Consider the following 23,735-nt stretch of genomic DNA (forward strand, 5'->3'; position numbering starts at 1 on the left):
GAGCGAGCCCCCGGGTGATTGTCCAACGGCCAAGTCCTACGTTTGGAAAGCAAGATTTAAAAGAAAACATCAGAGCGGCCATTGTGGGCTGCTTGTTTATCTTTCTAAGAGGAAGTAGCAAAGCAGGATCATTTCAAATGAGCCTATTATAGAGGGTCAGCATCCCCATTGAACAGTTCAAATATATTTTGGATACTCGACTTTTCAAAGTGACTTTAAATATCAACTCCCAGGACAGTTTAGGAGATAGAAAGCAAGGCAAGAACTTCTACCAGTATTGCCCTTGCTTTCAAACATTTTAATTCCTGATCATTCGTTCTCTTTTTATAGTTTTCTAGTTATGTGTCTATTCCTTAAAAGGGAAGACGAAGTGACATTCACTATATGCTTCCTACCAGGTGTCAGGCAATTCACAAGTGCTAATATCGCAGGTACCATAGGACAATCCTATGAGGTAGATGACATTAGATTCAACTTACAGAGGAAGAAACAAGAGTTCAGGGAAATGAAGAAACTTGCCCAAGACCAAGGAAGCAGTAAGTGATAGAACCAAGATGGATGAATGAATAGATGGGTAGGTGGGTGGGTGAGTGAGTGGGTGGATGGATGGATGGGTAGGTGAGTGGGCAGATGGGTGGGTGGATGGATGAATGGATGGACAAGTGGGTGGGTGGATGGATAGATGGATGGCATTTCCTCATTTAGGCATAGAGTTATGGGATACAACTGGAAAAGCACATACTGAGCATGGGATTTGCCTGAAAAAAAAACAAAGTCCTTGAATATAGCTCTGTCCCCTGAATTGATCATGACTCCAAATCATCCTGAATTGAGCCCAAACATCAAGATCACTCAGTACTACAAGGCTCTAGATGAGCTTAAGCCACCCCACTTCGGAAGAGTAGTCGGGATAATAGGGGGCTCTGAGATCTCTTTCTGAGCTGAGAGGCCAACATCCTGCACATGACAGGGAAGCAGAGCCAGAATCTGAGGCTGGGTTTCTTTCTTTCTTTCTCTCTTTCTCTCTTTCTCTCTTTCTCTCTTTCTTTCTTTCTTTCTTTCTTTCTTTCTTTCTTTCTTTCTTTCCTTTTTTAAGATTATTTATTTATTTATTCATGAGACACACACACACACACACAGAGAGAGAGAGAGAGAGAGGCAGAGACACAGGCAGAGGGAGAAGCAGGCTCCAGGCAGGGAGCCCAATGCCAGACTCGATCCCAGGTCTCCAGAGTCATGCCCTGGGCTGAAGGCGGCACTAAACCTCTGACCACCCAGGCTGGTCTGAGGCTGGGTTTCCAGTGAGTGCAGTGGGCTCTGGGAGGAAGATTTGGTGCAAATTTGGAGGACAAAGTCCCTGTGAAGTTGGAACTACCCCCATCCACCCAGAGCTCCGCCTTCTGCTGCTTATTTCTATTTCAAAGTGAGGATATGGGGTTGTCTAGGAAGGATGCTGCTATTGCTGCTGGGATCCTGGCTTTATGCAGCCCGAGCTCCTAGTTCTAGAAATGCCCTAGGCCATTAAGGGATTTGCTTAGGAAACTCAGGCGCTGGTCCTTATACCTCTCTGTAGGGTCGGGTTGCTCCTCCCTGAGATACCCAAGACACTCTCATGGTACCATCTCAAGGTGTGAGCCCAGCCTTGGGCAGCCCAGGGTAACAGAAGAAATGGGGTCATGGCACCCTAGTCACAGGAATAGCTTTGGGGGCTATGATGATCATTCATTCATGCATCCATGTACCAAACTATGATTGAGCACAACTGAACACCTGAGAAAGTCCAAGGTCTGAGCTCTGTGGAGGCCAAGACGACACCCTGAGAGCTCTGCAGGAGACAGTGACTCAGTGCTGAAGAAAGTCAGGAAGGGCTCTACAGAGCAGAGGTTTTTGAGATGAGCACTGAGACATGAAGAGGAGACCAACTCCTCAAGGGATGGCATAAGAATGGTCCTCCAACAAGGCAGTGCTGTGATCATGTTGAGGAGCTAGATTCTAGGGTAGGACAGTGCAGCAGGCCATCTAGGGTAGGGGAAAATGAGGCAGCCTGTGGTCCTGACTCATCAGCCTGGCACTGGCCTGAAGTGGGGACCGGAAAGGGGCGACCGGGACAGGAAGAAGCTAAGAAGCAAAAGGCAGTCACATGAGAGCTACAAGGCCTGGATGCAGCAAGAAGAGGAGAGGGAGACCAGGTAGGATGTGTGACCCTGGTGACCACACCTCCCAGGTCTCCCACCTGTGTGCTCTTTCCCCTTGAATTTGACCTGCGTTAAGCAACAGGTGACAGCAATGACTCTGGGCCAGCGCTGGGTGTAAATCCTAAGAAGTCTTGGCAGCTTCTGCTGCTGTGAGCAGGGGAACTGCCCTGAACCTGCCACGCTCTAAGCAGCCCAGCCTTAAAGTGCAGAGAGACCACAGGGAGGGCCAAGGCTAAGGCCAGCAGCCTCTTCTTTCAGCCCTGTGAGTGAGGTCACCCTGGAAGTGGATCCTCCAGCCCATATACGGAGAGCCCAGATGAGCTGAGCCTGCTGAGCCCTGCCCACACTGTAGAATAGTGATCAAATAAGATGTTCTAAGTCACTAACCTTCGCGGTAGTTTGTTATGCAGTAACACAACTGAACATGGGGAGTCATACATAATGCTTGAGAGCCAACACTGTCTGGCTATGCCAGCGCGCCGGGCTAAGAGCTCGACATTCCATTAGAATTCAGAGCCAACCTCCGCGTTAGGTATGGTCGTTATTTCCACTTTAAGGTGGAGGACCCTGAGGCACAGAGAGTTAACGTAATTTGCATTAGGTCACACAGCTAATTAGTGTCTGAGATCTAACCAGCCTGTCTTGCTTTGGAGCCTGAGCTCTCTGGGAGATATTTTGGAGGGCAAAGGGACAAGAGTTGGTGTTGAATTCACTGCCCCATGGGTCTAAGGTATATCTGTAGGTGAGACGGGTTAGAAAAGACAGCTCCTGTGAAGGGCTGGACCACATCTGGCAGGAAAACCATGGGAGGCTCATTGCTCTCTTAGCTTTTCAGAGTCAGGGCTACTTCCTGGCGGCCCTGGCACCTGTAGAAGGGGCTTCTTGAAGACAAAGGCACTCTGTAGACAGTGTGTCACAAATCTCACTCACGCTGGCACTAGCATCTCATTTCACGTACACAACAGCTCAGTGTTGGTGAGCACGCTCCTTTCACAGGAGAGGATATAGACACCCACTCAGGCTATGGGAGTTCTCAAGGTCACACAGCGGGAGGGTGGGAGAGCCCACACTGGAATCTGGGGCAGTCTGACAACCACAGGTCACCTTCCTAAAAACCGGACCCCTGCCTCCTGCCTCCAGGAGGTATAGGTCTCCATCTAGGCTGCCTCCCCCTCTCATTGTCTCCTCCCATCATAGTTCTGATCTGTGTTAGGATTTTGGCCAAAATCCAGGGTGCACACACCATGTATATACCACCAAGATGCAAAGACATTCTAGAACTGGAAAGACTTTACAGTTGAGTACAACTTCTTCACTTTTCATAGGAAATCTGAGGTCCAGAGAGGCTAGACCACCCCACATCAAGCATTTCTTGCGGGCCTGCTTTGTGCCATGCACTGAAAGGTAAGTTAGTGACAAGTTAAGGCTATCTCCAGTCAGTTTCAGTTTTTGCTCTGAAACAAACAGATCTGCAGAAAAGATAAGCAGAAGGGAAGCTGCTTACCCATATCTCAAAATGTGTTTTGTGCACTTTTCCACAGTGCACAGAAGCTAACTGATTTGGAATTAAATATCTGATTAAACATGGTAACTAGCACCCCTCTTCCCATATTATCCATTGTCAACAACATTGCCTTTGCTATTCACTTTACAGACTCATTGTTCTGGTTTCTTTTTTTAAAATAAAGTATGTGACTCTGGGGGAAATGGAAGTCTGTTTGAAGCAGGCCCACACTGCTTTGTGCTAGAAAAGGCTATTGATTCCATAAGGATGGGTCTGTTTTTCCTTTCTTTTAATGAGATTTAACTTCCATTTCTCTTTTTCCCTTTGGCTGCCAGGAAGCTCAGGGAAAGTGCAAAGTTTGGTGTTGGCAAGTATGAAGGCCCTAAAGTAGGTCCTCATAACCATGACTTTGTGTCCTTGTTTTGCTTTTCTACTTGTTTTTTTTTTTTTTAAAGCAAACTCTATCCCCAACATGGGGTTCAAACTCATGATCCCAAGATCAAGAGGTGCATGCTCTACTGACTGAGCCAGCCAAGCACCCCTGCTTTTCTACTTTTATTTGCATTCTCTTGGATCCTTAATTTTTTAATTCTTTTTCTTTTTGATCCTTAATTTTTTAAATAATTACTATTGTGTTATCTTCATTTTATTCTAGGTGTCTCATCAGAAGCCATCTCAAATCCTTTGTGGAATAACATGGGAGTATAAGTGAATAAGTGAATATAATATATTCTACTTTAAACCAAGATCAGTAAACTTTTTTTAAGAGGTAGTTCACAAACATATTTAAACCCTGTATGCCATATGGTCTCCATAGCAGCTACCCAACTCTGCCCTTACAGCATGAAATCAGCCATAGACCGCACAGAAATGAATGGGTGTGGCTGGGTTTCAATATAACTTTATTTGCAAAAGCAGGTGGTAAGCCAGAGTTGGCCTGTGTGTTTTTGTAGTTTGCAGCCCTCCACCTTAAAAGAATTTTAGAGCATTGAGAAATTGTTTCCTATTAAGTTGGGAAGTACTTGGCTTAGAAAAAAGTGAATTCCCGTCTCTAAGAGGTGGGAATTCTGTCCAAGACGGCTAGTTTCTACTTCTGGGTGACAGATTAGGGCAACACAGCTGCACAAACTGGACAGTTGGCTTTTGAGAGGGGTGTGCAGTGCTGGGGAGCAGTCGGTCTCTGCCAGAGTGGGCTCTGAAGTCTGCTAGCAGGAGTCCATTCTCCTGCACATTTGCCATGCTCACTCCTCAAGGGAAAGGGTCACTGGGGGGCAGGGCCCCAGAGGTGCCAGCCTGGTTCCCCAGCTCTGGCCAGTGGGTCTTCAGCTGCTGTGAACGTTGTTCATGGAAGGAATGTGTCTGCGGCTCCAAATTCCCACAAAGACAAGGGGGATCGTTGGGGAGAGATTCCTGGGCCACATTTTTTCTTGCTGTTCATGTGGCCTGCAGCCATTGAAGTTGGCCAGACTGCCCAGAGAAGGATTTTACAAAGCCCATTGTCTTTTCCTGGAGTCTCACCCCCCACCCCTGCCCCCACCTGCTCTTTCTGCCTTTCTTTCTTTCCTCTGCCACCCCCAGCAGAAATGTAGCATGGGAAAGGCGTGGCCACAGCCATGGCCCTGGGGGCTTTTGTCCCCTGCCTGGGGGGCTGGACCCCTTCAGCAGTACCTCCTCAGGTGAGACTGTGACATCAGGTCTCTCCACACAGTCGGGGCTGAAGATGGTCTCAGCTGCTTGACCAGGAGTTAGCAAGCGGGATTGTGCTTCCATAAGAAGAGCGATGCATATTGAGCACCTGCTGTATACCAAGCACTGTTCTGAGCATTCTACATATATTAACTCAATCTCCAGAAGAATCCTATTATACACACACTTTACTGATGGGGAAACTGAAGCACTGAGAAGCTAATGATTTACGTGGGGGTCTCACAGCTAGTAAATGGAAGAGACAGGCCGCATGACTCTCATCTGTCACTTCAAGTGTGTAGTGATTCCCTTAGCTCAGCATCTCATTTACAGATCCTTCCTGATGGTGCATCTCCACAGGGAGAGTAAACCTCCAGTAGGCAAAGTATTTGCATAGATGGGAACTTCATACCTTCTAGACTCCCAGCATCCACATGTGCCACAGAAAATGAAACCCGTCACCATGAGCTGGCCCACCTGGTATCTGGTCCACCTAGCTAGAGGCATGGCACTGTCAACTAGGGGTTAACTCGCCCTTCTTGCTGCTGTCACCATTGCTGCTGTGGCTGCTGACAGTGCAGCAGAGGGACCTCAGTGGGTGAGCCTTTGAGAGTTTGCACTGTGCCAGGCCCTAAGTTTGGTGATTTACATGCAATGTACATTACTGACACAACAACCCTGAGAATGAATGCTGATAACCCCAAGTTGCAGATAAGAAAGCGAGTTCATTAATCAGGTAATTAATGCTCTCTACTGTAACAAACAACTGCAAAATATCAGTGGCTTAACCCTATAAACGCTCTTTCTTGCTGCGGTCAGCGTCTTGTGTAGAGCCACATGAAGGGGAGAAGGGGGGGTGTCTCTGCTCCATGTGGTCACTTGGGGACCCAGGCTCCTTCTAGGACCTTGATGTCCTCCTCTGGATCCTCTCCATCTGTTTGCCAGAGGACGGGAATAGGGGGCAGGGAGACCTCAGAATTTTCGGGGCTGAGAGCAGCCTATACAGGCACTCCCACCCACATTCAATTGTCCAGAGCTCAGTCATGTGACCTGTCTTACTGGATGGGAGGCTGGGAAATAGTTTATTTGCATGGCCATAGGAAAAGGAAACAGGTTTGGTTGAACCCCTGGGGTTCGGAAGGGTGAGGTGCCATGAGAGGCCATCAGGTGATCTGATGCCCAAGCTTGTATTTTGCCACCATAGTGAAATAGTTGCCAAAGCTGTCTGAAGTGAGTTCCAACCTCCAACATCTTGGAAGACCCTTGGTCCTTCAGTAGGGGCGATGAATGGGGCTTAAGGTCCTAGAGGGCTGTGAGGATTAACTGGGGTGCCAGGAAAAGAACTTGACACATATTCTGTGCCCAACAGCCTTCCCTTTCTTAGTGGTTGGTTGCCCAGCTGGTGGAAGGGCTGGACTAGGGGAATTCTACCCCCAGGGAGGAGAGGGGATGCGGAGTCCTTTGGTAGGGGATGGAGTCCCTGTGCTTGCTGCTGCCACCTAGTTGTGGGGGGAGGAAACGCAGGACAACTTGGCCTCCCATTTCTCCTGGTGCATGTGTCCAGGCTGCTTCTGTCCTACCCTGATGCTCATCAGGCTGCTGCGTAGAAGCTGGCATTGGCCAGGCATCTAAAGGATAAATGCTGGGGTGGGTGGAGTCCCTATTCCCCAGGGTTTTGCATATCCAAGAGGGCCACTGAAGGGCCACTTTCAGCAAGTCCTCCACAGTGTTCCATCCAGGCCTCAGCAACTGGCTCATTTTAGAGGGCCCCCTGCCAGATAACGCAGGACCGCTGGGGTACAACTGTGGATATGTTCATCTGGTCACTCCCACGGGGTGCTGGGCTACCGTGGCATGGTCGATGTGGGGCAGTCCCCTCCTGAGCTGGCTGTGGTGGTAGCCACAAGATTGCATCTGTGTGGGCTGCTGGGCACCATGGAAATGCCCTCCCCCCCCAACCGTGGAGAGGGAGAGAGCTGCCAAGTCTCTCCAGAGACACACAGGACCTCTGTCACATGCCCTTCTGCTTGGGGAGACTGTCCACCAGTTTCTACATACAGACCTTCTCTCTCTGATCACACACATGCACACGCACACAAACACACAGACACAATTTCTAGGGGACAAGTAGGCCTCAGATGGCTGAGTCAGAGGCAGTTCTAGTATCTGCTAACCCCCCAGGACCACTGTTGGTCACCTCCCTAGCTCAGTCCTGGGTGGGGCTCACTACCCTCAAGTCCTCTCCTTCCATGGCCTCAGAGCCCTTCTTGCAGCTAGGTCTTGGTCCAGCCACCCAACAGATTTCCTGAACTCCAAGACCAAGAAGCAGTTTTCAGACTATGGACTCAACCTATTAGGGGGTCATGGTCTCGATCAGTATTTTTTATTTTTTATTTTATAATAAATTTATTTTGTATTGGTGTTCAATTTACCAACATACAGAATAACACCCAGTGCTCATCCCGTCAAGTGCCCCCCTCAGTGCCCGTCACCCATTCACCCCCACCCCCCGCCCTCCTCCCCTTCCACCACCCCCAGTTCGTTTCCCAGAGTTAGGAGTCTTTATGTTCTGTCTCCCTTTCTGATATTTCCTACCCATTTCTTCTCCCTTCCCTTCTATTCCCTTTCACTATGATTTATATTCCCCAAATGAATGAGAACATACAATGTTTGTCCTTCTCTGATCGACTTATTTCACTCAGCATAATACCCTCCAGTTCCATCCATGTTGAAGCAAATGGAGGGTATTTGTCGTTTCTAACGGCTGAGGAATATTCCATTGTATACATAGACCACATCTTCTTTATCCATTCATCTTTCGATGGACACCGAGGCTCCTTCCACAGTTTGGCTATTGTGGACATTGCTGCTAGAAACATCGGGGTGCAGGTGTCCCGGCATTTCATTGCATTCGATCAGTACTTTTTAAAATAAGATAGAATCACATAGAACTAAAAATGTCAGTGGACTCTGCATGCGGGGAAAATACTGTTCTGTGAGATCTTTCCTTCCATGTGTGCCTAGGCCCTGGAGAGTGGGATGTAATGTGCATTTCTTGTTATCAAAAAAGTGTGAAAACACTTTATTGGTGTAACCATCTCATTCCTTCCAGAAAACGTGGGCTCTTTGTGCACATCAGTGCACAAATTTCTCCTCCCCCAACTTTCTCGACAAAATCCCCCATGTCTGCTGCATGCCAGAGAAGGGCCCAATCTTTGCCAGACCACTCAAAAAATAAAAAATGGAAGCCACCAGCAGCAGCCACAAAAGTTCCTGTTACAAACCTATCCCAGGATGCTGGCTGCTTAACTTGTCAGGCATTTGCATATCCAAGAGGGCCACTTAGGTGACCCTTCACAGAGCAAAGATCAGCTTCTCTCAATTTAAAACAAAGAAAAGAAATCTCTGCTCTGCACATTCCTTTTGTGCAGGCTCTTGTGTGGTGGGCTGGCCTGAGGGCACTCAGACACGTCTGCTGGATTGTTCTTTCCTTCCCCAGCATTAGTCCTCTGACACATATTTGTGCGGTACCACTCTGTGCCAGACACAGGCAATCAGACCAGAGCCTCCCGCTCTGCGTGCCCTTTCTCAGCCTGTGTATTCGAGGTGAGGACGGGTGTCTCCCATCTCCCTTGTCAGGCCTCTTCCTCCCAGAGGAAGGAGCTGCCCACCTTCAGCAGGAGGCTATGTGCTGGCCAGTCTCCACCTGCTCCAGGTCTGCCTGCGCACCCCCCCCCCCCCCCCCCACCAGAAGCCTGGCTCTCCAGGATACTGGGATTCTCAACTATTCTTACACTGGGAGGGATGGAGGTTCTCACACATATTGAGAACCTGCTTTGTACCAGGCACTGCTGCATCCCACCATCGCTGTCAAGGCCCATCCAGGCCATTATTATCACCATCCAAGGAGGCTCAGGCAGACATGATGACTTTCTAAGGCAGTGCTCACAGCTAGGCCAAGCTGGTTCTTTCCTAGGTCTCTCAGATTTCTATAGCTCTCTGTTCTTTCCACTTGATCACAGACATCATGTGGCAGTCCCTGGGTGGGGCTGTGGGTCTGGGGGCTGATGTGCTGTAGTGGGAGTCGCATGCTGCCTGTGCGCAAGAGCAGGGCGGAGAGGGGTGCAGGAAGATGGGCCACCCACCGGAGCAGGAAGGGAGGATGATGAGCCAGATCTTCTGAGTTTTGGCTCCTAAGAGTGTGGCTTGAATTCCCAAGGTCAGCGAAAGCAGGTCCTGCTGAGAAGGGCCTGATGCTCTGGCAGCTTCCCTTCCAACTCCACGACATTGGTTTCCTAGGGCTGCTGTAACAAACTGCCGCAGACTGGGTGGCTTAAAACAGAAATGTCCTTGGCATTCCTTGTCCTATGGCTGCATCAACTCAGTCTCTGCCTTCATCCCCAAGGACCTGCTGCCTCATGTCTATGAGGGTCCAGGTCTCCCTCTTCATTTAAGGGTACCAGTCACTGTACTTACACCTCCACTACTCAGGATCTCATCTTAACTAATTGCACAGGCAAAGACCCTACTTCCAAATTAAGTCATATTCTGAGATCTCTGATGGACGTGAAAGGGCTTGGGGACAACAGTGACCTCCCCCCTCTTTTCTGAGCCTAGGCTTCTCCAGCTTTGTTTCCTCACACTCAGTAAGTGTCAGGGCAAGCTGCACCCTGACGACCCAGAAAAGTGTCACTGACCTTCAGAAGAACTTCCAAATCTGCAGTCTTTTAACTGATTGCAACCCCAGCTTTTAACATTCTGGTATTCCAGAATGGTATGCTTGTCTGCCTGCCTTCCTGCCTTCCTTCCTTCCTTCCCTTCTTTTTGAGAGAGGGAGAGAGAGACAGAGCACACACATGACGGAGCAGGGGAGGGCCAGACAGAAAGGGAGAGAGAGAATCTCAAGCAGGCTCTACACTGAGCACAGAACCCCATGTGGGGCTTGGTCTCACTACCCTGAGATCATGACCTGAGCTGAAATCAAGAGTCAGACGCTTAACTGACTGAGCCACCCAGGCGCCCCCAGAATTATATGCTCTTAAAAAGTGCTGAACTATGGGCATTTTTGTGATATATATATATATATATATATATATATATATATATAAATCATTTACACTCAGGATATACTACAGTAGAGGTTTGGATCCAGTAAAGGTAAACTTTTTTTTTTATAAAGATATTATTTATTTATTCATGAGAAACACAGAATGAGAGAGAGGCAGAGGGAGAAGCAGGCTCCATGCAGGGAGCCCAACGTGGGACTTGATCCCAGGTCTCCAGGGTCATACCCTGGGCTTAAAGTGGCACTAAACCACTGAGCCATTGGGGCTGCTGAGGTAAACTTGTTTAGAAAGTAGTTTTCTCTTTATCCATCATCCATAGAGGAGGAAGAAAACCAAGGTGACTCTATCCTAACATAAATCCTTGTTCTGGTCCGAAGACCTTCCAACCAGTGGCATTCAAACACATCATCCCGGAAACTGCTCCAGGCGCTCCATTGACCTGACCCACTGGGATCTCCACCTTCCTAGAACACTGGAGAAGATGAAGGCAATTCTTCGAAATAAAACCAGAGCTACTAATCAATTAAAAGATGTAGTCGCTGCTAAGAACAACAAAAAAGGGGATGAAAATAAAAATTTCTAAAGTATTGAATGAGAAATGAATTATTTGAAGATGAAGAACTCAAAGGACAATATTTGGAGTTAGCTTGAAATTTCACTTAGAGCCCTCTCCTCACCAGTGCAGAGAGAAAAATTTTATGACAGTTAGAAAAAAAAAATGTGCACGAAAATAGGCTCACAAGTCAAGAGTAACCTCAAATAGTATTTAATTTCAAGTGTTGGTTATTATTGAAATTTTCTTTATTTTATGGGGTTTGATTTGCTACTTCTGACTATTTTATTAGTTTAATCTGCTAATAATTTTTATTAGAAGGATAATATCTTTAATGCTTCTGTTTCATAGGTTTATGTTTTTATTTTATTCTTTTGGTATGTACACATTTTCCAGTGTATAAAATATTTAGCCTGACCGAATTTTAAACATTTATGGATTATGCACACCTTTTATGGAAAACATTGATCATTAACATAAGCACTAATTAATCAACATAATTCATGTTGAAATGCCAGAAATGCAGGGAATAAATGCCTGTATACCTGTGTGCCATTTTGCTCTGGCAGTGGCAATGACTCTTAGGAATTAGCTATGGCTGACTATGTGCCAGGTGTGGGGTTTCATGCTCTGCATGGAACCGCTTCTATTGAAGCCATTCCACGGAGGAAGAGCCAGAAGTGTGAGGGGTTATGTGACTCACTCAGGACCCCAGACTTGGGAAGAGGCTGAGACAGAACTGAATCTCAGACTGTGTGACTGAGCACCTCACCCTTAACCACAAGCCCACGTGACGAATGCCTGGATGCGTTAAACAATTCAACCCACCCCCAACTATCATTTTCTAGCCGTCTTTGATTTGAGCTTATGATTAGTGATACCAGGGTTCACAGACTCAAACCTTTATAAAGAGATGGGGCATGTTTGATGAATGGAGGAGGCAGGTGGGGATTCTAGCCCAACGGAGAGCCATCAAGCTGTGTCTCAGAGGGACCTGTTATTGAGTCTCTGTCATTGTTTATATGGAAGAAGCAGACTCATGTTTACTCTATAGAAATCTAAATTTTCCAGGGACGCCTCGGTGGCTCAGTGGTTGAGCATCTGCCTTTGGCTCAGGTCATGATCCCGGGGTCCTGGGATCCAGTCCCGCATCAGGCTCCCCGTAGGGAGCCTGCTTCTCCCTCTACCTGTGTCTCTGCTTCTCTCTCTCCGTGTCTCTCATGAATAAATAAAATCTTAAAAAAAAAGGAAATCTATATTTTCCATAAGTAAACTTTTTGCTTTAAAAAATATTTTACGAGCCAAACAAAATGTGGGCCAGAATCTGCTCATGGTTAATTAGCCCTGGTTTGCCCCTCCGTTTGCACCCAGTGAGCTAGACTCAATTTCTTGTCATTATTTCCCTCTCTCTACCACCACTCTCAGCTCTCTTCTTGATTTTGAATTAGTGCTCCTTCACTGATTGACTTTATCAAGCACCGTCAAGAGCCAGGCACCAGGCTCTGAGTGCACCAGTGCAATCCTTGCCTGCAGGAGCTCGCAGTCCGTGCTTGGGTAGCACAGACATTGGTCCACTGGAGAGCAGTGCCTCCCACGTTTGAATATGCTCACAAGTCACCCAGAACACGTTGCCACCACACAGATTCTGTTTCAGTAGTTCCCGGTGGGGCCCAAGAATCTGCATTCTCAACAAGCTCCCAGGTGATGCTGATGCAAAAAGTGCACGGACCATACCTTGTGTAGGAATGACCTAGACTAAAGATGGGCCTTTTGTCTAAGAAAGTTCTTAAGCTGAAGGCTCCCCATGGGAGGAAACTGTACCTGGGCTTGGTTTTTCAAATCCAACACCTTAACCACTCGATCATCACTTCCACTGGGCATGGCTTTTCAGAGGTGACCTGGACCCTCCAACTGCTCCACCCACTAATCCCCTGCCACATTCCTCCCCTCATCTTCATTTATCTTGAGTTTAGTTTAGCTGAGATCACTTGTAAAGAATTTTATCTACATCTTTGTTCTGAGCTGGCACTGAGCATGCCTCCTTCTGCAGGTTGCCCTTTTCCTATCGGGTACACGTATTTCTATTTGAGGAATTTCTGCTGTGCCCCTCTGTGTCTCAGAGCCTTGGTACCCAGCACCTGCCTGGGCTCCTGTTGGCAGCCTGCTTAAGGGTAAGACCCTGGACCCCACTTTGTCCTAGTTGTGTGACTTTGGACAAGCTGTCCCTCTGTGCCAGTTTCCACATCTAGAAAACAGAGGCATAATGTCCACTCACTGCATTGCAGGATACCTTTCTCATTTCCCTTTCTAAATAGAAACTCAACAAATCACCTTAGCACTCTCATGTTGCAGGGCACCCCGGGTGGCTCAATAGGTTAAGCATCTGACTCTTGATTTTAGCTCAGGTCATGATCTTGGAGTCCTGGGATGGAGCCCCACTTAGGGCTCTGTGCTGAGTGTGGAATCTACTTCTTCCTCTCCCTCTGCTCCTTGCCCCCCACTCCACTTGCATGCTTGTGTGCTCTCTCTCTCTCTTAAATAAATATATAAAATCTTAAAAAAGACAAAAGAAGAAGAAGAATCTCATGTTGCTTGTGTCCTGCAGAAGAATATTAACACAAGGAACTCATTTCTATTGCTACCCCAGGAACATGATCAATTACACTTGGAGGAATTAGCAAGTTGTCCCTGGTGAGGGGCCTTCCGTTTGGTCAGTGGGCAAACATGTAGCCAATTCCTAGTCTGGGGCCAGATGTGCGAGGTGGCAAACCATACAGAAGGTAGGCAGACTTGTGAAGTAAGGGAGTGTCACAGGCAGGTGTCTACAAAGTCAGGAAATGTGAAAATAAACTGTTGAATAGCATGTTTGGCAGATTTTCAAATAATAATCTTAATGTACTGTTAGGTGAAACATTTTTAAAGAAACATTTTTAGAAACAATGTCAATCAACAAACATACTATGTCTAAAAAGTTACAAAATCCAGAGAAAGTACTGTATTTTATCTGAAAAGGTGTCTGGTGGTTGAAGAAAAGCACACAGGAACATACAATTTGGAAAGTTTACCCACCTACTTTTTAAAAAATAAGTTTATTGGGATGCCTGGGTGGCTCAGTGGTTGAGCATCTGCCTTTAGCTCAGGTAGTGATCCCGGGGTCCTGGGATCGAGTCCCGTATCAGGTTCCTGGCAGGGAGACTGCTTCTCCCTCTGCCTGTGTCTCTGCCTCTCTCTCTGTGTCTCTCATGAATAAAAAAATAAAATCCTTAAAAATAATAAAAATAAAAATAAGTTTATCTTCTGTTTCTTGATTTTGCAGATGATCTGTTATACTACTTGTAGAACTTCACAGAATACTTAACACAGATATTAACCTAAGTTATAGGTGCACAAAGTTACAAGAGCACCTTGGGGCAGGTATTTTTAAAACCCTTTTTATTTTGAAATAATTCACTGGAAGTTGCAAAGAAATGTACAGCGAGGTCCTGTGCACCCTCACGCAGCCTCCTCCATGGAGACATCCTACATAACTACAGCACAATATTGAAACGGAAGCTGACTTTGGTACAATCCACACAGCTGGTTCAGATTCCATCAGTTACACCTGGGCTTGTGTGCGCGCTGTGCATGTGCATGTGCATGCGTGTTGAGGGGGGCAGTATGCAATTTTATTTCATGAAACCATCACCACAGTCAAGATACATGGATGCACCATCATCATAGGGCTCCCTCTGCTACCCCTTCACAGACTCACCCAATTTCTTTACCCCCGTTCCTAACCCAAGCTGTAGAAACTTTAATATCTGAGTTTTGTACATGAAGAAACGGAGCCACAGAGAAGCCACCAGCTTGCCCAAGGTCATGTAGCTAGTAAGCACTGGGTCTGGCTTTTGAACTCTATCCTTAAAGAAGCTTATTGTGGAGAGGGGGTGAAGGGGGAGCTCAGAGCTACAGGTAAGTGTGGTGGCCTCCAGCCTCCTCCCGGTTGGAGATAGCCTGTTTGCATGCATCAGTCCTAGCACGGGGCCAGAATTGACCATGCCGCCCCCTGCCCCCCATCCCCATGGCATCTTCTTCATTCTACTCATCGCTGTAAACACAGCCTCTGGGCTCCTTACCCCTGCACTTGTTCTTCCACTGTCCTCCAGACTGGCTGCAGAATTAGTGCAGCCCAGTACAAAATAAAAATGCAGGGCTCCGTCTTCAAAAAGCAGGAAAACAGTGCCACTGAAGGTGTTCAATAGGACATTTCCTATCTTCTATGAGCTCTCTTTTGACCTGTCAGAGTGTGGTTCTGGGACCACCAGCACCAGCATTCCCCGGGGAGATGGTTGTAAATGCAGATTCTCATTCCCCACCCCCAGAATTTTGGAATCAGTAAGTTTGAGGGTAAGCCCAGCAGTCTGGGTTTTAACAAGCTGCCCTCCAGGGGATTCTGGTACACAGGGAATCTGAGAATAACTGCTATAGAACTAGGATTCCTGTTTTTTAAACAACAGACTAAAGAAATATGAAATCTTATTTGAAACTCACTTGTATATTGCAGATAAAAGAGGAGTTGAAAGAGAGAAGGAAAGAAAAAGCAAGAGAACAGGTGGTGGAGGGTGGGGGAAGTGTTCTCTGCACATCCATATATCTTGGTTCACTTGATGGTCACAGCTATCTTGCTAAGTTTATTTCTATTATCCAATAATGAAAAGGAGACTTAGAGAATTTAAATGGTTGGTCCAAGTTCTCCAAATTAGTGAGTGGCAGAGCTAAAATGTGAATCTGGGTCTGTCCGACTCCAAAGCCCAGTCTTTACCCCCTGTTGTTTTTCCTCCCTCTCCACTTCTCTTTCATTTTAAGGATGCTTGTTGAGCACCTGTTCTATGCCAGGCATTGCAATGAGTCACTCCTCTTTGCAGCTCACTGGGCACCTTGGTTCACTAGACACGTATGGCTGCTGAACACTGGAAATATGGCTGGTATCACTGACAATGGGATGGTTCATTTCATTACAAATGCGGCTTGCATTAGGTTCCTACTGAATGGAACTGCTCTGGAGCATGCTTTTGGCCAAAAGAATGAACTGCTCTTTCCTCTTCAAGGGCATCTATTTCCAGGGACATCCGGGTGGTGGGCAGGCGTTTCCCACACCTGTTTCGGTGTTTAGTGGGGAAAAGTGAGGTTCAGACAGGAGGGCCAGACTGCAAAGCCAAGAGGTCCAAGTCACCTCACTCTGGGACTTGCTGATTCTCTCACTCCCAGGGATGAGGAGCGCTTGTGAACTTCTCATCTGATTTCATTTCTAGTCATTACCCATCATCTGGCGCTCTGCAGGCAAACCCAACGGGGCCGCATGAGGTCAGGCTGATACACAGGATGGCTGGTACCAGGTGCTGAGATAGGCCGAGATCGGCATCCTGCTCAGGAGGCAGCTCACAAGATGAGCAATGCTCTGTGGATGTCAGGAGCACTCACGCTATCAGGCTACTTCTATGGGGTAATCTGTGTGTGCTGGCTTCGTTTCAAGGTCAGGCCTCAGAGATAGCAGGTGGTAGTTCTCCTAACTGCTCCAAGCTGCAGGCTGGATAAGGACAGGCAGCTACAAGCTCAGTGCCCAGAGTGGCTTCAAAGACCCCATGCAGCCACCAGAAGCTGCTAGAACCCATTCTTTCTGGGTGGCACCTCTGAGGTCACCAAGGCCAGCCCTCTTATCATATAGATGGGGAAACTGAGACCCAGAGAAAGGAAGGAAGGGGCTGAGTGGGGTCTAAACCCACTGAAACAGGCCCCAGAGGCAGAGGAGTTGTGGGTTTTGGGGGCCCCTTAGTTTAAGAACTTGGCACATGAGCTTGTATCTGCACAGAAAGAATCACAGCTCGGCTTTGACTTGGCAGGCTACTGAGTCGCTAACCCCCGGGTCTCCATGACAGGGGAGGGTCTCTCTTCCTGCTCCTCCTATGCAGTGGTCTTCTCTGTGGACACGGGTAGGGTGAGGGTGGTAGGCATCGCATAGCTGGTGGCAAAATGAACAGTAGTTTACCCCTCATCTCCTGCCTGGTCCTGGCAATGCCCCCATCACGACCCCTAGTGCTCTCTCTAACACACAGTTGTGGTTTTCACCATCTCTCCTATAGCTGAAGACTTCCAGTGGCTGCCGCCCAAGCCTCCTTGTCCAGCACGCAATGCTCTGCACGGTGACCTGGCTCTTGCCCATCTTCCCCTCAGTCCTCTACTCAGGCTGTCCACACACCTTCTCCAGGCCTATGTGCCTTGGTGCTGCTCCATCCCCGCTTCTGGACCATTCTGGGGATGTTCTTCTGTTTGTCCATCTGGAAGAGTGAAACCTTCCCCAACCACCCAGGCAAGTCACACCCCACTCCTAGCTTTGGGCTCCCAGCCCTGGGGACACCTCTCACACTGTATTGGGATTGTTTACTTACAGGTAATAGCCAAGTGGTGACTGTGTTGCTATTATTAATAACAATAAAGAGAGAGATTGCAGGGAGGAGGGAAGGATATAAAAATAGTAGGCACCTACTATGAGCCCGGCACTGGGATCTCACTGCATCCTCAAGCCCAAGGCACTCGGCTCTCTTACTACCCCCAATTTACAAATGATGAAACACAGGCACAGGCATATTCAGTGACTTGTCCTGGCTGGCAGGGCTGGGCCTCTGTCCAGTTCTCCCCGACTCCTGGAGACATGGGCAGTCTGCAACCCGGGCTAGAGCCAGATGTTACAGGACATGCATGCCTTGTAGGGAGAGTGCAGGAAACAGGCTCGAAGGGAAGTCATGCCTGGGCTTGGCCTCCTGACTCTCCCCTGGACCCTCCTTTCTGCATGTAGACACCAGCCTCCCCCGGGGAGCACCTGCGGCACATTCAGGCCCAGTTGACCCTGATTTCCATGTGATGCCATGGCTCGCTTTGCATCAGCCACCAGCTCTGCTTACAACTGAGCACCGACCACGATGGAAGAGGCATCCCCATCCAGGCTGACTGCCGGGAGGGTATCTGGGGAGTCGGGAGGAGGCAGTCCGGGAGTCCCGGGGGAGAGCGGAGCGCCTGCCAGACCTCTGAACTGGGCGGCTGCCACCAGAGTCCCCAGCACTTTGTCTCAAGAAAGATCATCTGTGGGCCCGGAGCAGACAGGTGTTCCGCCATGGGAAATGGGCCCAGACTTCAGAGCAGCCATTATAGCCTCTGCGTCCTCCTGCTCAAGAAGACAGCACTTTCCTCCATCGTCTCCTCAGACTCAGGGCAGCTGCCATTTGTGTCCTTACAAGGGCTTGTTCTCAGCCCCACCAGCTGAGGTCCTCGCACTCCCAGGAGGAAATGTACCTGGGAAGGGTCCCCATCCTGGGGCCCTGGTGTGGTTCTGCAGAGAGGCCAATGCCAATGATGTGATACTTGGCCCTTGAAAAAACAGAATCAGAGATTGTGTCTGGTGCAGTGCACGTTTGTGGAGACCGTCATCTCCCCTTTCTTCCTGAAGTAACGAGGGTCCCTCTGGGGGCTCCTTGCTCCCATGGTGGGAAGCCTTGGTGGGAGAGTCTGTCCAGCTGCTGGAGTGGGCAGGCCTTTCCTTACCACCCCAGTGTCACCAGACACAGGCTTGTGGCCAAAACACAAATACCAGGACTCTGGACTTGAGCAAAGGACACCAGGACTGAAGAGTCTGCTGGTGTTCAACCTTCTAGCACCTAGTACTGACCTGCTCTCATTCTTGTCACTGAGCATCCCTGCTGCCTGCCCCTTCTATGGGCAGCTCCCCAGCTTCCTGATGATTCTGTGTGGTCTCACAACCTCTGGCCAATTCTCCCTTTGCCTGAATTAGCCTGAGCTGGCTTCACCTGCAATCAGGACTCTTAAAAGACATACCCAGTGATGGAGGAGACATGATAGTCTGGTGGTTGCTCACTGGAAAGACTTAGAGCTCCCATCTTGAATCCCTGTAGGCAGCCGACCTGCCTCCCTTTGGTAACACTGTGTTAACACCAGAAGAAGAATATTTGAGACAAGTTGCACTTGCTTTATTGATTACCTAATTTCTTCCATCAGACACAAGCATCTTGTGGATTTAGTGACTCTCTCTGTCCACAGTGTAAAAGAGGCTTCTCCCTTCTTTGCTCGCCCTGTGTACCTAGGGGCAGGCCTATGCATGACCTGGGAGTGGATGCCCGCTTTGCCAGGACTGATAGCCTGGTAGGATCAAGCCTGCAAGGGGCAAACAGTTTCCAAAGGGCTGGGAGGCAGTGAGATTTGCCAGGTAAACCAGTTATATATAGTATGTGTAGGTTTTTCCCCACATCATCAAGCCATTCTCCGACACCAGCTGGGGTATCCTATAACTTAGTCTATTTTCACACTATCTACCTGGAGGAAATGTCAGATCCCACAGGTTAAGGGTTCAATCCTACAAGATTGCCTACTTCCCTTCAGACACCAATTGCAAGGCCATGTTATCATCTGTGCTTCTGAGCAGTGGGCTGTAGATCTGAGATTCCAACAACCCCCTCCTTGGGCTGGATTAATTTTCAAGAGCAGCTTACAGAACTCAAGGAAATATTTTAGTTTCTAGATCACTGGTTGGTTATACAAAGATATAACTCAGAAATAGCCAGATGGAAGAGCTGCATAGGGTAAGACATGTGAGAAGGGCTTCCTTGCCCTCTTTGGGTGCTCTGTCCTCCCCAAATCTCCATGTGTTCACCAATTTGGAAGTTGGTGAACTTCCTTTTTTATTTTATTTTTTGGTGAACTTGGAAGTTGGTGAACTTCCTTTTTTATTTTATTTTTTATTTTTTATGGAGGCTTCATTACATAGGTATTAAATCATGGGCCATTGGGGGGCACCTGGGTGGCTCAGCGGTTGAGCATCTGCCTTTGGCTCAGGTCATAATCCTGGGGTCCCAGGATCGAGTCCCTCTACAGAAAGCCTGCCCCCTCCCTCTACCTGTGTCTCTGCCTCTCTCTTTGTGTCTCTCATAAATAAATAAATAAAATCTTAAAAAAAAAAGTCACTGGCCATTGGTGATTGAACCCAATATTCAGCCCCTCGCCCCACCCAGAGGTGGACCTGAAAGCTCCAATCTTCTAAACACCTGGTTTTTTCTCTGACAACCAGTCTCCATCCTTAGGTAACTTAGGGGCTTTCCTCAAGTCATTTCGTTAACAGAACAAAAGACATCTTTACCATTCTCTTCACTTAGGAAATACTGAGGGTTTTAGGAGCTCTGTGCCTAGAACCAGGGTGAACACCAAATATCGATCTCTAACTATCTATAGATATATCTTAATCCAAATCACCAGATCATACCCGGTAACTAATTGAGCAGAAGAGGCCAGGTGGGAAGGAGACCCAGGGTCCTTGAATCCCAGCCCCTTTCTGAGGCCTGGACCCAAGAGCCAAAAGCGCTAGTGGAGAGTGGGATTCTGGTTTAGAGGTGGCTCAAGCTTAGGCCCCCACTTAGTGGCTTTGGGAGCCCAGCAAGAGTCAGTAGTAGGCCTGATTGAAATGGTTGAATGCAGCCGGGCGCGGAGGAGCCCGTCATGCAGTTGGCAGATCCATCCACTAGAGGGCGCGCACAGTAGAATTTTTTCCTCTTGTATTTCCTTTTTTTTTTTTTAAGATTTTATTTATTTACTCATGAAAGACACACAGAGAGAAGCAGAGGCATAAGCAGAGGGAGAAGCAGGCTCCCTGCAGGGAGCCTGACGCGGGACTCGATCCCAGACCTCCAGGGTCACGCCCTGGGCTGAAGGCGGTGCTAAACCGCTGAGCCACCGGGGCTGCTCTGTATTTCCTCTTTTAATTCTATCCTGATCAAACTTGTGATTTTTTTATACCGTTGAAGAACAAAAATAGAACTAGAACTTAAAATTCATGTAGTTGATCTTACATATTACCATACTTGGAATCTGCTACATTTCCAAGAGTTATCAAGCATTCCCCTCTGGGGTATGGGGTAGGGCACACACGCCACCCATCTGGCCTTTTGCAGCCACAATGATTTGCTCAGAGAGACGACTGAGCCTTTCCTGCTCAGTGCTCCACAAAGTCTGACTGATCCCCTCTCTGCCCACCACCGACTTGCTTTCTCTGAGCCGCCTCAGGGCTGCCCTCATTCCCGGCCCCCACCTAACACCCCCCATCCCAGGCCTTCAGGAGGGCTGCATGTGCAAAGGCAGGCGGGTGTCTCTGGGGGTGGGCATGAATCCGGTGCTTAGAGCCCTGCTGGCCCAGGATAGAGGCTGCGGGGAGCTTTCCAGCCCATGACTGCATTCTGAGCCATCCTGTGCCCAGGTGGGATAGCTGCTAGGTCCTGCAGAGCAGCTCTTTGCCCAGGTGCTTCTCTACGACCCTCTCGCTGTGTGTCCCTGGGTGAGCTGCTTATCCTTTTTAACCCCCAGGGACTTTTAAATAGAAGAGTCATAAAAGTACTCCTCCTTAGAGGGATGTTTCACACATTGTGGTAGGCAGAATAACGGCCCCACAGAGACCTCCACATCTTAATCCCCAGGACCTGTGAATGTTGCCTTACATGGCAAATGGGTCTTCTTCCCCTCCCCCACCAGTCAAATAAATCCTTGTAAATAGTTCTGACCCAGATCCAGAGCATGCACACTGGTGATTTTTCCCATCTGGTCCTTGGGGCACTCACTTGGAGCCTTGCGGGATTCATGGCTACAGTGTGCTGACCTCTTCCGTTCATTTCCAGCCTGGCCTTACTCCTCCCTGATTCCCAAAAGCTCAGGGCGCCTGGCCCCACCCCCAGCCTCCCTTTCCCAGCTGCTCCCCCTCCTGCTGATGGCCGGGCCCTGGCCACCTCGCTGCCTTCTTCATTTCTGCCTTATCTTCCGTGCAGAAGCCTTTGTCCTGTTGCATAGTCAACCCAGCCTCTCTTTACCACTCCACACCCCAGGACCCCTCTGTTGTCCCCTTCCACCATCCAGTTTTAGTATCAAGGCTCTTGCAGTAGATTAAATAAATAAATACCCACGTAGGAAAACCCAAATGAAACTAGGGTATTTGCATTTTGCATACAGGACATGAAATTGCAGGGAGGGGGTAGTTTCCTGCCTGTCACCCTCTGCCTGTGTCTTCTGGAACTCCCAGTATGGACAAAGCAAAGGTGAACAAGACCCTGCCCCAGGCTTGGCTGCACTCACTGCTGCTCCCAATGGGCCACTGCTGGCTGGCCTGAGCTGGGGCTGATTCATCTCTTGGTGTGCAGCTGATAGTCAGGTCACCTCGTCAGACTGGTTGGGGTGGCTGTGCTGCTCGGAGACTGTAAACCAATTGGCTCACAGAGCTGAGTGAGATGCTGGCACACTCTGTTCACAGCCACCGCTTCCCAGAAGGAAATCTAAATTTGGATGGCACATTGGTGGCACGTGATGACTAGTTGCCCATGGGCCCTGCTCTGTCCAGAGCCTCAGCACTGGCTGTTCCCATCCATGTCATCCTGACTGAAGCCTGCTGTGTCTGTAGGGAGGTTGCCCATGCCATGGGCAGGCCAGAGATGCCAGAGTTAGCTCCCCAGGAAGCAGCTGGTAGAATTAGTAGTGGGTAGGTGGAAGCAGGTGGGTGATCCCCAGCCTCCTTGCTCCATGGGCCACACACTTCTGCAGCCTGCTCCCCAAAGTCTTGACAGGCCCAGCTGGAATTGAACCCCTGGCTCACCCTGCAGGAGTTCTTTCACTAGCCTTGCATGGCTTTCCTCCCTCCCTGTTCCCTTCCCCCTACTTTTTGGGAATCACCTCTGAATAAACTGCTCAAAGCCTTGTCTCAGGCTCTGCTTTTGGGGAAGGCCAAGGTACAAAAACATCACCTGATGGAGGAACCCTCCCTTCTATAAGCACACTGGCTTATCTGCAAGACACATCTATTTAGTCCCGTAACAACCACATTTTAAAACTGGGAATTTTAAAAGATGGTTTTGTAACTGCTAACACGACAGCAGTTCGTTGGGTTAAAATATTTCCCTTCCTCCTGCTACATCACAATTCTCTGTTTTGAGATTCACCGTAAAGGTTACTTTAATGCTCTGTATCTGCACTAGTGGACTTATTGCATATGATCCAGATGCTGTGTTTAGACCTTTGCCCTAAGATGTCCCCATTGGCTAGTTTCCCTGGTGTTTATCATGAATTTTAAAATCTACATTTTCCTCTCACCCAAAAGCTAATTACTCAGACAGCTGATTGGATTTTCTAATACTCCCTCAAATTTGTAATATTCTCTAGACTTGGCCCAAATTTCTGAGCAATACTTGGAGACACACTGGTGTTCCTGTAGGGAGGAGCATCCAACAGGAGGTCTGCCCTTCCGGGTCAGAGGTGTGTGACACCCCCATTGGCACCACCAGGGCCAGTGCCAGCATAGAACCAAAAGATGCTCAGGCCTACCTGGGCTGATCTCAAAGAGGTGCTTCCCTGCATCCTCGGGGCCAGGAAGAAGTTCAGTCACTCGGGTCCCTTGTAGAGAAATAAATCCCTAGAACAAAGAGACAGGCACAAACACAGGAGGAATGAGATGACTGGGAACAGCTCCTGGAAAGAGAGAGTGGGGCCGTGGGTCAGGGGTGCAGCCCTCCAGGCCCTGCCTATGCAGGTTGGGTACTGGGAGGGGCCCGCGTGGGATCCCCAGTGGAGTGGAGTGGGCCCTGTGGTTTACAGCCACAGTTGCGGGAGCCCAGCCCAAGGCAGGACCCGGACTGCCTGGATGTGTTACTCCCTGGTTA

General features: G+C 48.6%; 1 protein-coding gene and 1 long non-coding RNA gene across 3 annotated transcripts in view; one reads left to right on the top strand and one right to left on the bottom strand.

The window, feature by feature from the left end:
* Positions 1–23,735, bottom strand: part of ARHGAP22 (Rho GTPase activating protein 22) — a 135,205-nt gene that overhangs the window by 65,569 nt on the left and 45,901 nt on the right. For both annotated transcript variants that reach the window (XM_025989692.2, XM_025989682.2), the window contains exon 3: positions 23,401–23,488. In XM_025989692.2, the coding sequence (XP_025845477.2) occupies positions 23,401–23,488 (88 nt within the window). The remainder of the gene's footprint in view (positions 1–23,400; positions 23,489–23,735) is intronic.
* On the top strand, positions 89–4,455 carry LOC112913123 (uncharacterized). The gene is made up of 3 exons (XR_003233636.2): positions 89–536; positions 3,521–3,599; positions 4,355–4,455. It is a non-coding gene; the product is annotated as an uncharacterized lncRNA (long non-coding RNA).

The sequence above is a fragment of the Vulpes vulpes genome, chromosome 15, assembly GCF_048418805.1.
Source record: "Vulpes vulpes isolate BD-2025 chromosome 15, VulVul3, whole genome shotgun sequence".
Lineage (NCBI taxonomy): Eukaryota > Metazoa > Chordata > Mammalia > Carnivora > Canidae > Vulpes > Vulpes vulpes.